Source organism: Rana temporaria, chromosome 4, assembly GCF_905171775.1.
Source record: "Rana temporaria chromosome 4, aRanTem1.1, whole genome shotgun sequence".
In the NCBI taxonomy this organism is placed as follows: Eukaryota; Metazoa; Chordata; class Amphibia; order Anura; family Ranidae; genus Rana; species Rana temporaria.
In genome coordinates this window covers 125,296,800-125,312,284 of record NC_053492.1, presented here as the reverse complement: position 1 = coordinate 125,312,284, position 15,485 = coordinate 125,296,800, and the positions used below count along the sequence as shown (strand labels likewise).

General features: G+C 43.8%; 1 protein-coding gene across 1 annotated transcript in view; it reads right to left on the bottom strand.

Annotated features, from left to right (window-relative positions):
- Window positions 1-14,903, bottom strand: part of AP1S3 (adaptor related protein complex 1 subunit sigma 3) — a 46,362-nt gene extending 31,459 nt beyond the window's left edge. The window contains exon 1 of the mRNA XM_040349028.1: window positions 14,775-14,903. Within this exon, the coding sequence (XP_040204962.1) occupies window positions 14,775-14,888 (114 nt within the window). The 5' untranslated portion in view covers window positions 14,889-14,903. The remainder of the gene's footprint in view (window positions 1-14,774) is intronic.
- Window positions 14,904-15,485: the final 582 nt, after the last annotated feature.

The following is a 15,485-nucleotide window of genomic DNA, read 5'->3' as shown; positions in this document are numbered from 1 at the left end:
CCCTATCACAACAATCTGAAGCTAACCGTATCGTATAAAAGCCATTTCCAAAACGGATCATACTAAAATGTCATGGTGCCACCAGTGACAGCCAGTAACCCAAATACATTGAAGCTGATCAGATTCTTTTCATCTTCATACCTTCACTAGGACAAATCAGATCCCTGTGGATAACACGGTCACTTTTGTATCTCCAGGCTGCAGCACTCCGCCACTATACATGGGCAGTGCTTTACTTTTATGCCACCATATAAGTGAACGCAGTGAACACATGGAAAATGCATCTCAAATACTTGAGTATACAATGATGTAACCACTTGACCTCCGGAGATTCAGGCCGGGTTCACACTTGTGAGAATTGGATGTGGTAATGTGACCGGTTCGCACATCTCCGGGGCGGCTGCGGAGCGCACAGCAGAAGGGTCCTGGGTGTCTTTGGCTCCATTTCAGGTAAAAATTTTGGGCCCGATTCGCCCCTGAAAACGGTGAACGGGGACACAACAGACCCCCTGCTATGAGCCCCTCCGCAAATAGTGTGAACCCAGCCTTGCTCCCCCTTCATGACCAGGCCATTCATTGTGATACAGCACTGCGTTACTTTAACAATTGCGACGCTGTACCCAAATAAAATGACCCATTTCCCCCACAAATTAGAGCTTTCTTTTGGTGTCATTTGATCACCACTGCATTTTTTTAGTTTTTATGCTATAAACAAAAAAAGTGATGCCTAGGCAGGTTGCTAGCAAATTTATCTGCCAAGTGATAGCTGCCTTGGCCAATTAGGAGGTCAATTGATTTCACTTTGATTCTGGGGTTGCTGCACTTCTCTCACTAGATGGTCGGATATCTGATGGCATTAGATAAGACAAGGGCATTGCAAGGACAGATTAGGAATGAATGGGGCGTCTCAGACAATGGGCAGGGAATTTCTTAGGTCCCTTGAAGGCCTGCCTATTTATTTGGGTTGGGTCAGGTGATCGGGGTACCTGGGTGGACGTGCATTGTATTGCCCTGGGCTGCTAAGCCTGAGGCCTATACCGGGGACATCTGGCTGCTAGGCTGTCTGAGGACCTATCCAGAAGCAAGAGAGCAGCATAGGTTTGGGATTGCAGCTTGCAGTCCAAACCAGAAGTAACAGTTCTGCCGGCCGGAGAACCTGTCATGGTCGGAGGTAGATGGAAAGCTGTCGCCACTAAGGGACCGACCACCTTGCTACTTGAGACCACAGTGAGTAGCTGAAGCCAGTACCAGAGCAGTATTTTCACCAGCTGGGGATGGTGAAGAATTGGGAAAACTTAAGCAGGTGTCGGCTATCCCTGACCTGTTCCTGTACCAAGCTAGAGACTGCTCAGTCAGTCAGCCGCTAGGTGGAGTAGGACGCTTCCGACGAGTCTGCTCCACTCAGGGACAAGCTAGACAGGCAGTCAGTCTGCAGACAGGTGCACTCCTCCCAGCCCCCAGCGGCGAAGCACACACCACCGTTTCCAGGACCAACCATTGCCTCTTTTCCCCTTGGCCTCCAGTAGTCCATCTCCGGCCCCCCTCACAGGCTCCTTCCTTAAAGGTAAGCCCTGGTGTTTACCAGTTTGCTGCCCGTCTTCCTGCCCTCTGTCCGGGGGTAGATTGCGGCCGTCCTTTTAAGGATAAAGCCGCAGCTTTCCGCCCGGATAGACTCCGTATCCTGTACCCTCACACTACCACCCCTACTCAGGGCACCCCTCCGCCAGGTCTCCGCTTCAATTTCCGCCTTTTCGGGCGTTTTTTTTTTATACATCCGCGCCGGCCTGGAAAGAATCGCGGCAGCCGCGATCTAGGAAAGGCCGCGGCTTCATCCGTGGCCTAGCGGCGCGCCGCTCTCCCCCCGGCAACCATCACCAAACTGCCCAATAAAGCCCCCCCCCCTACCCCTGAAGAGCACCTTCTCCTCCCGGCAATCGATCAAATCCTCCCCAGCAGCACGGATCCTCTCAATCTGACAGCCCCTAGCTGGATCCTGCTGACTGATCGGCGGCCATCTTGCTACACCCAACTCCACTCTCTCCTTTCTCAATACTATTGAACTTGATCCAGGGTTCGCCCGATCGCCTCACAAGGGGTCAGGAAGGAATTTTTTTCCCTGTCGTAGCATATTGGCATAGCACGGCCAGGGTTTTTTTCGCCTTCCTCTGGACCAAGCCAAGATCGAGGATTAGTTAATCCTCCCCTCCCCCCCCCCCTGGTGTTATACGACCATGGCTAATCTGCAATATTCTGCAGAAACCATTGGGGATCTGAGGCGATTTGCCGCAATACTACCAGCCATCACCAAAAAAGCCCTTAGAACTGAGCGACTTTTGAGAATCGATCGACTATCAAAAATCTCAGCTGTTTACCCCAGCTCAAGCACACTTCATGTGCTCTGATCAACACAAGATCGGCAGTAAAACACTGACTAGAAATCCATGATTTCATTCTACAACACGATTTAGACTGCCTCTTTATTACAGAGAGCTGGCTCACAGCCGACTGTAACACCATTCTAGGAGAATTGGTGGCAGAAAACTATCGTATCATAACGGAAAACAGAACAGGGCAAAGAGGAGGAGGACTGGCGGTGATCCATAAGACTCATCTTGCGATCACCAAACCAGCCCTTCAAAACCCTCTTCCATTCATGGAAATTCTCACTCTACAACTGCAAACAAACTCCCAGAAGACCATCCACATTCTTCTCTGCTACAGACCACCTGGCCCAAAATCGCAGCTTTTACTATCATTGACGGACTTTATCTCCACTTACACCCTTAACGGCAAACATCTTTTGCTGCTTGGGGACTTTAATCTCTGGGCCAACTCCCCACAAGACCCTAATGCCGACGCCTGTATTGACCACCTGGAAGGTTTAGGGCTACAACAACTAGTATGTGGGCCCACACATGCTTCAGGTCACACACTCGATCTTATTTTCAGACAAGATCTGGAAATAAAAATTGTGGAAAATGAACCGTTGCCATGGACAGATCACCATGCAATTAAATTCATTATTTCCGAATCCCCCCCCTTAACAAAAACATCAAAACCAGTGACAACACACTGGACTAGATGTCAGAAGAAGCTCCACTCGGAACTCTTCAAAACCACGTTAAGGAAAAAAATAAAAACAATTCAGCCGCATCAAACGGCTGAAGAAACACTGGATGCCATAAACACAGCCCTATTACAGTCAGCCGACTTAATAGCGCCGAAAACGTAAAACCTGCATCCGGAAAAATACCTCCAGCTGGTTCAACAACCAACTGGCGTTACTGAAGCAAGAGCGCAGAAGGGCGGAAGCTGCTTGGAAAAGAAGCACTTCAGATGAGAACCTCATCATCTACAAAGCAACAACACGAAAATACCACAAAGAAATTTTCAAAGCCAAGAAAAACTATTTTTCTGAGGCTATCAACAGCGCCCTTAATCGCCCACGCGAACTCTTCAAGCTGGTCACTCAGACCATGAATCCAGGATGTCTTGAAGCCCCCAATTCGGATACCCAAGAATTTTGCAATGAATTATCAGATTACTTCATTAATAAAATCGAGGGAATCCGGGAAAGCATTCAGCAAAACAACACCCCCCCAACCCCCCCCCCCCCGTAATTATCCATACAATACCTGCAGTAATTCACCACAATTAGGTAAGTTTACGCTGGAACCCATCTCTATCCATGCCACAAAGAATATCATTGGTACTTTGCGTAACGGCACAGCGCCAAATGATATCATCCCCACTAAACTGCTGAAGGAATGCGCTGACATCTTGGCACCTCCTATCACGCAGCTTATCAACCAATCATTCAAGGAAGGCATAGTGCCCTCCCAGTTGAAAGAGGGCATAATCCGACCTATCTTAAAGAAACCCACCGTAGACCCCAAGGACCCAATTCACCGCCGTCCCATAACAGGCCTAAACGTTCTCTCAAAGGTAATGGAAAAAGTAGTGGTACAACAGCTGCAACAGCATCTAGATACCCACAACCTACTTGATCCATTCCAATCGGGCTTCCGTCCTGGACACGGGACGGAAACAGCATTGCTCAAAATATGGGACGACGCTCTTGAGGCAGCAGACGAAGGAGAATCTTGTCTTCTGGTTCTGTTGGACCTAAGTGCAGCCTTCGACACCGTAGACCACAAGCTACTTCTGACTCGGCTAGCTGAAGTAGCCAGAGTCGCAGAAGGCGATTTATCTTGGTTCTCCTCTTTTTTGGACAACCGATCGCAAACAGTGAAGTTAGGACCTTTCACCTCTGAGAAACGCACATTATCGCTCGGAGTCCCTCAAGGATCGCCTCTGTCGCTGGTGCTATTCAACATCTATCTTTGTCCGCTTTTTGAAATCATCAGCAGCCAAAAAACTGCTTTATCATTCATATGCAGATGACACGCAACTATATTTCCGCATTTGCAATAAAAAGGATCATCACCTCAATCTAGAGACATGCCTCTCTTTGATAGAGAACTGGATGACAAAGAGTTATCTTAAACTCAACGGAGCAAAAACAGAACTTCTCCTGTTTCACGCCAAGCGTATGAAACAACCTGCAACAACTTGGACCCCCCCGCCCATTCTGGGCAAAATCATCACCCCTAGCGCCAAAGTCAAAAGTCTCGGGGTCATCTTTGACTCCTACATGACAATGGATGCACAAATAGGGTCAGTAGTCAGCGGATCTCACCATCTGCTGCGCCTACTAGGCAGACTTACTCCTTTCATTCCCAAGGAAGACATATCGGCCGTGGTGGGAGCAATTGTAAACTCCAGACTGGATTATGCAAATGCCCTTTACCGCGGACTCCCAAAGTACCAAATCGCTCGTCTGCAAGTCGTTCAAAATACGGCCGCCAGACTTGTGACTGGGAAAAAACCCTGGGAATCAATCTCACCTTCACTGAGAACCCTTCATTGGTTGCCAGTAAAAGACAGAATTGCTTTTAAAGCACTCTGTTTAACGCATAGATGTATCCATGGGAATGCTCCCCATTATCTATGCGAAAAAATAAAAGCTCATAATCCCAATCGCGTTTTGCGATCCACCAATCAAAATCTTCTTCAGATACCGAAAGCCAACTACAAATCCAAAGGAGAAAGGAGATTCGCGGTCCAGGGTCCCAGACTATGGAACGCTTTACCAACCAGCATTCGGTTGGAGGAGAACCACTTAGCATTCAGGAGAAAGATCAAAACGCATCTCTTTTGATAACAAAGGAGACAGGAACAACAAGCGCCCAGAGGCGATTAAGTTCGCATGTGCCGCGCTATATAAGTTTTCATTCATTCAAAGCCAGGGACCCAGCAGGCCACTGGGGTGACACTTGAGGAAGAGTATCTGCAAGTGCCAAGCTAGGGACGTGGGGGTGACGCTTGAGGAAGATACTCAGTGAGAAGATTGGAAGAGCTCAGGAGATCCAGTGGCCGTGGATCAGCGGGTCTAAGTGATATACTGGGAGCTCAGTTGAGTGAACATCTAAAGAGGAGATTGTGGAGAAAGTGAAAGAGTTCATTACAACCTTTGTTAGAAACTGTTCAAGATTGTTGCCATAGGAGACGGCGTGTCTATACATGTGGATGTGGTGTCCGGCTGGGTGCCCTTTCCTGCATGTCTACCTGTAGAAGTCTCGGAGTCTGCTAATTAACATTGCTACTACTAAAGGGTGTCCTGGCCCCAACCCTCTCTCCCACAGTTCTGGGAGGAGAGGATAAATCTTTTTGCATTCAAGAAGTGTCTGGCGCAGATTAATCTACCTTACATTGCACCCACTATGCCTCGTTACCCACTCTACATAGAAGGATGTCAGCTGCCCTTAACTCTGGAGGTCACCATCAGGCCTGGAGAGGCCCAGGACTTGGCTACAAAAGACAATTTTGAATATGGTAAACTGTGCCTGCGTGTTATATGCAGGGGATGTGGTAAGTTTTTTCCCTGAAACTTCCCTCTTAAAGTTAGGGTGCGTGTTATACGCCTGTGCGTGTTATACGCCGATAAATATGATTATATATAATTACTTTCTGCTATAAAACATATAAAAGATAAAAACATTACATTTTTTTAATCTAATTTCTTTAATCAATTTAGGTCAATATGTATTCCGTGAACATATGATTGATTTGTGCAAAAAAGTTATAGCTTCTACAAACTATGGGTATTTTTATTTATTTTTTACTATTATTTGTGGTGATCAGTGACTTATAGAGGGACTGCGATATTGCGGAGGCGGACATTCTGACACTTCTTGGGGACCAGTATGACTACTACAGTGATCAGTGCTAAAAATATGCACCATCACTGTACTAATGACATTTGCTGGGAAGGGGTTAAACATTCAGGGGAATCAAAGGGTTAACTATGTGCCTAGTCAGTGTTTTACTGTACTGTGGGAGGTGCTTTTACTACGGGGAAGACATGGAATTTTGCAGGGACACAAATTCCATCCCTTCCCTCAGGTCAGATCAGCGATCTGCTTCGTTTACATAGGGAAAAAAAAAAAAAAAAAAAAAAAAAAAAAAATCGCAGTTCTATGTCTTTTCCTCACGATCGGTGGGTGCCGAGGCACCTGCCAATCGGCTCCTGCTGTGTGTAATCACAGCGGGAGCGACCTGCAGTGTGCGCCCCCTACCCGGAAGTATTGGAGTGTGTTTGTAATAAATATATCTATCACACACGTGATCCAGCGGACCTAAAGTTTGGACCAGGGCCAAACCTTTTTTTTTTTTTTTGATAGAGTAAGGAAGGGCTATAACCCTTGATTTTTTTTTTTCCTTCATTTTGCCAACTGCGTCCGATTGCAAAGATTTCACTTCCTGTTCCATAGCCAAAACAGGAAGCAAGAGGAAATCCCTTCAAAGTGAGGGGATCCCTGGTTGTCAAAGAACTAATGTTACCATTGGATGAGTTATAATGAGCACTCAAAACAAGAGGGCTTTCTTTCCCCTTGAGCGAGAACAATCACCAGGACAAATCTAAAGGGCGAGTCTTTGTAACAGGGACACAGACAGCAATAAAAATCTAACAAGGGTCCCAATCCCTCTACACTCTTTCTAAAAAGTAAAAAAAAATTTGCCTTTTCTTCTAGTCCCCCCACCCCAGTCCAATGTAACAGTTGGTGGTGATTTATAGTAAATAAGTATAAGTATCATTTAGCCCCTGTTCACACTGGTGCGGCTTTGAAATCGTGCTACTGCGATTTGTACTGCACTGACTTGCAAATTACATACATTCAACTGAAGTCTATGCAAGTCGCAAAATGGCAAAAAGTTTCAAAGTCGCTGAAGACATATGCATTCCTCTTTATGTGATGCATTTTGCCATGTTCTAGATGTGTTGCACACAGAAAAAAAAAATGCAGCATATTTTACTTTTGTTGAAGGTTTTGGAGGCAGCTGTGAACTTGCAAGGCTTCACTGCCAGTTTCCCTTCCTTAAAGTAGAACTATAGGCAAAACCATTGTTTATTTTGGATAGAGTAAGGGAGGCTTATAACCCCTGTCAGTTTTTTTTTCCTCCATCTGTGTCCCATTACAGAGATTTTTTTTTCCACTTCCTGTCCCATAACCAAACAGGAAGTGAGAGGAAATCCCTGCATATTAAGAGAAGTCCTTGGGGACCCCCAGCTCACCAGAACTAGTGTCCCCATTGGAAAATTACCCTTCTATTAACTTTTCTGGGGACAACCCAAACATTTGGGGCCAGATCCAGAGAGAATTACATCCGCGCAGCGTATCAGAGATACACTACGCCGCCGTACCTTACCTGGCGGAATTTCGAATCCTCAACGATTTCGCGCCGTAAGTTACGGCGGCGTAGTGTATTTCTGGCGGCGGAATTCAAATTGGTGAGTAGGGGGTGCGATTCATTTAAATGAAGCGCGTCCCCACGCCGATTGAACTGCGCATGCTCCGTTTCAAAATTTACCGCCGTGCTTTGCGCGAAATGACGTCGCAACAACGTAATTTTTTCAACTTAGACGTGACTTACGTCCATCCCTATTCACGGACGACTTACGCAAAAAAAAAGAAAAAATTCAAATTTCGACGCGGGAACGACGGCGATACTTTAACATGGCAAGTCTATCTATACGCCGCAAAATAGCAGCTTTAACTATACGCCGGAAAAAGCCGACTAAAGATGACGTAAGAGAATGCGACGGCCGCGCGTACGTTCGTGGATCGTCGGAAAAAGCTCATTTGCATACCCGACGCGGAAAACGACGCGAACTCCACCCAGTGGGCGCCAAAGTATTGCACCTACGATCCGAAAGCGTACGAAGCCGTACGCCTGTCGGATCGAACACAGAAGCCGTCGTATCTTGGTTTGAGGATTCAAACTAAAGATACGATGCGGGTAATTTGAAAGTACGCCGGTGTATCAGTAGATACGCCGGCGTACTCGCTATGTGGATCTGCCCCTTGGTGTTTTCTGTCACTTTCACTGATAATGGTAAACAGGACAAATAGAGAGGGTGAATCTCCATAACGGGGACACAGACAGCAATAAAAACTGACAGGTGTTCTAATCCCTCTCCACTATCCAAAACTAAAAAAAAAAAAAAAAAAAGTTATACTTTAAGATGGCGGGCGCCTGGTCCGAAGCCGATGAAGAATTGGTTCAGGCGAGGACAATGCTGGATCCCTGGACAGTTGGTGCATTTGTACCTGCTGACTTAATTATTCTGGGGGGAGACTGGAGCTCCTCTTCAATTTCTGTATATGGATCAAACCGTGTAAAGGGGGCCTCACATGACTGAGGACGACATTTCTCTGATCTCCTCCATAAATCCTGATTCTATGTTCAGCTTGAGGTATTCTCCCCCAACAAGGTGCATTCCACTCTCCATATTATACAATAAATGACAGAACTGCCAATACACAATCACTACAATCTCATAACATTTCATTTGTCATTTTAAGAGCAATTTTAATCTTTAAATCTGCAGCTTTTGTTTAAAGTGTGCAAGCTGTTTCTTGGGTGACAACGCTGTGTCCCTCTCACCCGACTATGCTCCTGCGTTGTCACCCTGCCACACAACAGAGGCTGCAAGTGGCTGTTTCAATACACATTGTGCAGACATGGTCCACGGCTTTTCACCCACAGGAAGGCTCTGCTCACACTGAGGCGACTTAGCCGCCTGAAAAGTCGCGTCAATGCAGTGCAATGGAATCGTTTTAATCAGAGTGACTCAAGTTGCTCCGACTTAGAAAAAGGTTTCTGTACTACTCTTAATTAATAATCTACTATTAATGACTTCCATTAAAGAAGCCGTTTGCAAGCTGCGCTGAGTGGGGCGACTTTGAAGCACTCCCAGTGTGAACCGAGATTAATGCCCCGTACACACGAATATCGTACAACTTTTTTTGCTTAATAGTCGCAAGTAGAAATTAAATGGTTATTAAAGTCACGAAAATTCTCGTACGACAAAAAAAAAAGTGATGTCATGTGTTGTAATGTATTTGTATTTTCGGACGACAACTGTACTAACTAAACGCAAATCGTACGATCTGGTATTGTACAAGAAAAAAAACTGTCATGATCGGCTTTTGAAATCTCTGTACCAACGATCCAATTATCGTGCGATTCTTCCTCAGACAACATTTTTCGTATGATATTAGGATCGTGTGTACGGGCCATAAGGGCTCATTCATACTGCGGCAGGGTTGGTACTTCCAGGTTTTTATGTTCAGCCTGATAAAAATAAAGGACAGACTGACACAGTCCACATGTCATTGGTCAAGGAGTCAGTGTATGCTCAGCCATCCCCTAGCCTAGGTTCAGACTAATGCGATCTCAAACATCGCATGCGATTTGCGCCCGCACTGCAGGTGCCGATCACATGCGATGTCTGAGCAAAGCGAGTTGTCATACAGTTATATGGCTGAACTCTCATTGGATTCGCAAAGAAAAAAGTGCAGGGATTTGTTTTTCCCCTGCACTGGAATCGGATCGCATGGGTGTTCTTACCTATGCAATCCGATTCCTGTACGAATTCAGAGTTCGCACTGCGATCTGTGACCCGTTCTGGTGGGTGTAATGACACCCTCAGTGGTTCGCAGAGGGCAGTGTGAAGTGCCTGCAGGGGAAAAAGTGATGCGGGAACCGGCGCTGTAATCGCACAAGTCTGAACTAGGCTTAAAGCTCCATTCACACCTATGCATGTTGCTTTTGAGGCTTTTTAGCTGTGCTAGATACACATTTTCGATGCTTTGTTTTCTTTTTAGTTGGCCAATTTATTGTTGGGCAGATTATATAGTGCAAAACGCATCAAAAACATACTAAAAATGCACTACATGCTTTTCTACAGTGTCTCTATTGAACCCAAAAAAAAAAAAAAAAAAAAAAAAAAGCAGTGTTTTGCATTTTAGGCCTGAATCACACTAGTGCGGTGCGAATTTCAGCTCTCTTATCTCTGCAGAGAGATAAGAGAAGTGTTCAGCAGATTAGCAACATTTTACATGCGAATTTGGAGACCTGGGAGAAGTTCCGGGTGAGAGGAGAGTGGGGGAGAATTGTATTGAGCTGAATGAGAGAAATTCCTGAAGAGAACTGAACACATCTGCGAATTATAGATGCATACCCATAGAAGATAATGGGACTGAATTCGCACCTGAGCCGCACCGCAAGACATAAAAAACGCACACGGTTTGGAGGCAATGCACAGTGCGAATGCATCGCACATATGTGAACCAGCCTCATTGAAAACAATGTATTTTGAAATGTCCTGCGAATTGGATGCGGTTTAAGCCGCACTCAATTCGCATAGGTGTGAACCTGGCCTAAAAAAAGCCCCTGATCTTTTCTAAAAATGCATTGATGTGAATTTTTTCTATAGGAACCCATGTTAAAGCGGAGGTTCACACAAAAAGTGAACCTCTGCTTTTTGGATCCCTCCCCCCCTCCGGTGACACATTTGGCACCTTTTAGGGGGAGGGGGGTGCAGATACCTGTCTGAGACAGGTATTTGCACCACTTCCGGGTCTGATCCCCACGAGGAATCCAGCCTGTCACGTCACTCCCCCGGCTGTCTTCTGGGAAACACTGTTCCCAGGAGAGAGAGCAGGGACCAGTGACGGCGCACCACGATCCTCGCGCATGCGCGGTAGGGAATCGGGCAGTGAAGTCGTCAGGCTTCACTTCCTGATTCCCTCACCGAGGATGGCAGCGGAAGCAGCCGAGGACCGAGCGATTGCTCAGCCTCGGCTGCTGACATCGCGGGTGCGCTGGACAGGTAAGTGCCCATTTTTTAAAAGTCAGCAGCTGCCATATTTGTAGCTGCTGACTTTAAAAATAAATAAAAACGGCGGAACCTCCGCTTTAAAAATAAAATAAAAACCATGTCCTGCATTTCTGCAAAAAGCATGACAAAACGCACTTGTGTAAACTGAGCCGGACGGCAGGTAATCGCTAATGTGCCATCACATGCAGACAGCTGCAGAGCCTCCAGCCTGTCATTCATTTGTACTGGCTGAGCAGCCACAGCAGAACCAACACCTAGCCGTAATATTCTGCAGAAATAATCCTTTCTGGTCCATGAATGACCATGTTAATGAGCCTCATATGACCCATACACACGATCAGAAAATCATACGAAAAATACCACTTTTAGGGCTGGTTCACACGACAAAAAACGCACTCCAGAGCCGTTCCGGATGCGTTTCTACATGTGTGTTTTTGGCACATTATGGTGCTTTTTTTTATGTTTCCGGATGCATTCCAGATGATTTTTTTTCCCGTGTTTTATTTCCCCCCACTGTACTGGGGTCCGCTCCACTTTGATGCGTTTTACTGATTTCCAGTGCAGGAAAAATGCAGCATGTTCTACTTTCTGGAACTGGAAAGCCCTGGAACTGACTGCACTGGTGTGAACAATGCCATTGGAAGCCATATAATCTATTTTCCATGCGTTTTTGATGCAGGAAAAAAATAAAAAAAAACGCACTGGACTGCATGTGGTGTGAACCATCCCTCAAAGTGATCGTAAGATAATCTGATCGTTAGTACAGAGCCGATCACGACAGTTCACCCGATATTATCCGATGCAGCTAGCACTAAAAAAAATTCTCGTACCATACAAGTTCATACGACTTTGGTTTAATTAGTACAGTTGCCATTCGAAAATACAATACATTGCAACTAGAGATATACCGAAATTTCCGCGGCTGAAACATATCAGCATTTTTTTGCCGCTAGAGAAAAAGCTGCCGATAATGGGGTCGAAAACGCACGCGTTTTTTTTCCCCACGATTTCACTGTGCGTACGGTTCGTTTTTCATAGGTCGCGTGACAAAAAAATAATGCATCTAAAAATGTAACATGGGTGCTTTATGTATGCGTTCTTGCTGCGTTTGCAATGCATTTCAGTGGGGAGGTGCATTTATTTTTTTTTTAACGGACCAAAAATGCAGCAAGCAAAATTTTAAACGGATGCATATTTCTTAAGCTTTTCTTGTGCTAAAAAGGGGCCGATAATTGCCAACAATAAAATTTATATTCATTTAAATCCATGATATTAATTATAAAGACAGAATATATATATATATATATATATATATATATATATATATATATATATATATATATATATATATATATATATATATATATAAAAACGTAAAATATATAATTATACTCTAATGCCTTGTGCACACGATGAGATTATAAGACGATTGAGCGTCTTTTTTTTTTTTCTTTGTATGCTAATCTTATATCGAAAATGAAGAGTTTACTAAGGTTATGAAAATTCTCAAATGACAGAATAAAAATTCATGTAATGTATTGTAGTTAGAGGTGCAACGATTAGAAATTTTGGAGCCAAAACCAAAAATTCGGGATGAACTTGGCCGAAACCAATACTGAAAATTACAGTTTAAAAATAAATAAAAAAATGTATTTTTATTTTATTATAATTTTTTATATACTGTGTGTATATATATATATATATATATATATATATATATATATATATATATATATATATATATAATCTCTATTTTATAATATATATATATATATATATATATATATATATATATATATATATATATATATATATATATATATATATATATATATATATATATATAATCTCTATTTTATAATATATAATTTCTATTTTATAATTTCTATTTTATAATATATATATATATATATATATATATATATATATATATATATAATATAGTTATTTATTATTATAAAATAGAAATTATATATATTATAATAAAAAAAAAATATTACAATTTTTTATTTATTTTTAAACTGTCATTTTCAGTATCGGTTTCGGCCAAGTTCATCCCGAATTTTTGGTTTTGGCTCCAAAATTTCTAAGCGTTGCACCTCTAACTACAATACATTACATGAATTTCTATTCTGTCGGTTGAGAATTTTCATAACCTTAGTAAACTCTTCATTTTCAATATAAGATTGGCATACAAAAAAAAAAAGGAAGCTTAATCGTCTGATAATCTCATCATGTGCACAAGGCATTAGAGTATAATTATATATATATATATATATATATATATATATATATATATATATATATATATATATATATATTAATAATAATAATAATTTTTATTTATATATATATATATATATATATATATATATATATATATTTATTTATTAATAATAATAATAATTTTTATTATATATATATATATATATATATATATATATATATATATATATATATATATTATATATATATATAAAAAAATTACTATTATTATTTTTTACATTTTGGATGGAGTGGAGAGGGATTAGATCCCCCGTGAGTTTTTATTGCTGTCTGTGCCCCTGTTAAGGAGACTCCCCTCTCCATGTGTCCTGTTTACCATTCTCATTGAAAGTGAAAGTAAAAGAAAATCCCAAACGTTGAGTTGTCCTAAATAGCATGGTTCTTCAAACTACAGCCCTCCACAGTTGTTCAGGAACTACAATTCCCATCATGCCCAGTCATGTCTGTGAATGACAACGTTTTACAATGCCTCATGGGAAGTGTAGTTCTGCCACAGCTGGAGGGCCGTAGGTAAAACAGGAATAGAGGGGGAAATCTAACGGGGACAGTATTCCTGGCGACAACCAAGGATTCCTTCGGGATAAGCAATTAGCGGACCTTCAGCTGTTGCAAAACTACAAGTCCCATCATGCTTCTGACTCTGGTGTCATGCTTGTGGCTGTCAGAGTCTTGCTATGCCTCATGGGACTTGTAGTTCTGCAACAGCTGGAGGTCCGCTAATTGCATATCCCCGCTTTAGAGGGATTTCCTCCCACTTCCTGTTTGGCTATGAGACAGGAAGCAAAGAGAAGTCTCCCTAATGGGACACAGATAATAAATCTTACAGGAGTTATAATCAACCTCTCTATCCAAAATGTAAAAAAAGTGCCTTGGAGGAGTCACTGCTGGAGTGTATGTAAAGAGGAAGTAGCTGCAAAGAGGCTGCAGGAGATGGGAAGCACAATGAAATAAGTTGATGGCTTGTATTTATTTTAGTGCTACAGATATTATTATTATCTAATGAGAGACAGAGAGTGGACTCTGGTGACCCCCCAGCACACATCACCTCCTGGTCACCAGAGTCGGCTGTGATTGCAGGCCCTCCTACATGGACATGATCAGCCTGCACTCCTCTACTACACACAGATCCATCCAAGCACAGGTGATCATCAGCCCCCCTCCCCCCGGTGTGATCGGCCCGCACTGCTCACCCGCTCAGGTGACCCCATCCCCCCGTGTGTCCCCCAAAGCCTCTTCTTACCATCTCTATTCCGGCGGAAAAGGAAGAGACAGGTGACAGCGACAGAGGTGAGACTGGAACGGCCACTTCACCACCGCCGCCCCGCCCATCTCTTACTACGCCCCGCCCACACATGCACCTGTCTCCAGCGGCCACACCCAGCAGGCCAACAGTTCTCCGCCCACAGAGACCGAGAGCCTAGCAACAAGCATAGACCTGGCTCCTAGCAACCAGGTCCCGCAACCTCTCCCCACATTCCCCGCCTGGCAACGCCCACTCCTTCAGTCCTGTACCACGTACGTCCGAGCACCGCCACACCCACCCGGGGTCACCCTCTGCTCGGATGCATGACGTTATCTCCGTCTTATCCAGGAAGGTTGTGTGCTACAATATTACATTGTATAACAGCATTCAATACACTTATACATTGTATGTACATTGTATGTCAGTACTGATCAGCCAGAACATTATCACCACTGACAGCCAGTAAACTCATGGACACTGATTATCTCATTACAATGGCAGCAAGTAAACATGTTGTCCCTGAAGTCAACTGTACTGTGCCCATCAATTGCTGCCACTGTGCCATCAATTGCTGCCACTGTGCCCATCAAATGCAGCTACCGTGCCCATCGAGTGCAGCCACTGTGCCCATCAATTGCTGCCACTGTGCCCATCAAATGCAGCTACCGTGCCCATCATATGCAGCTACTGTGCCCATCAATTGCTGCC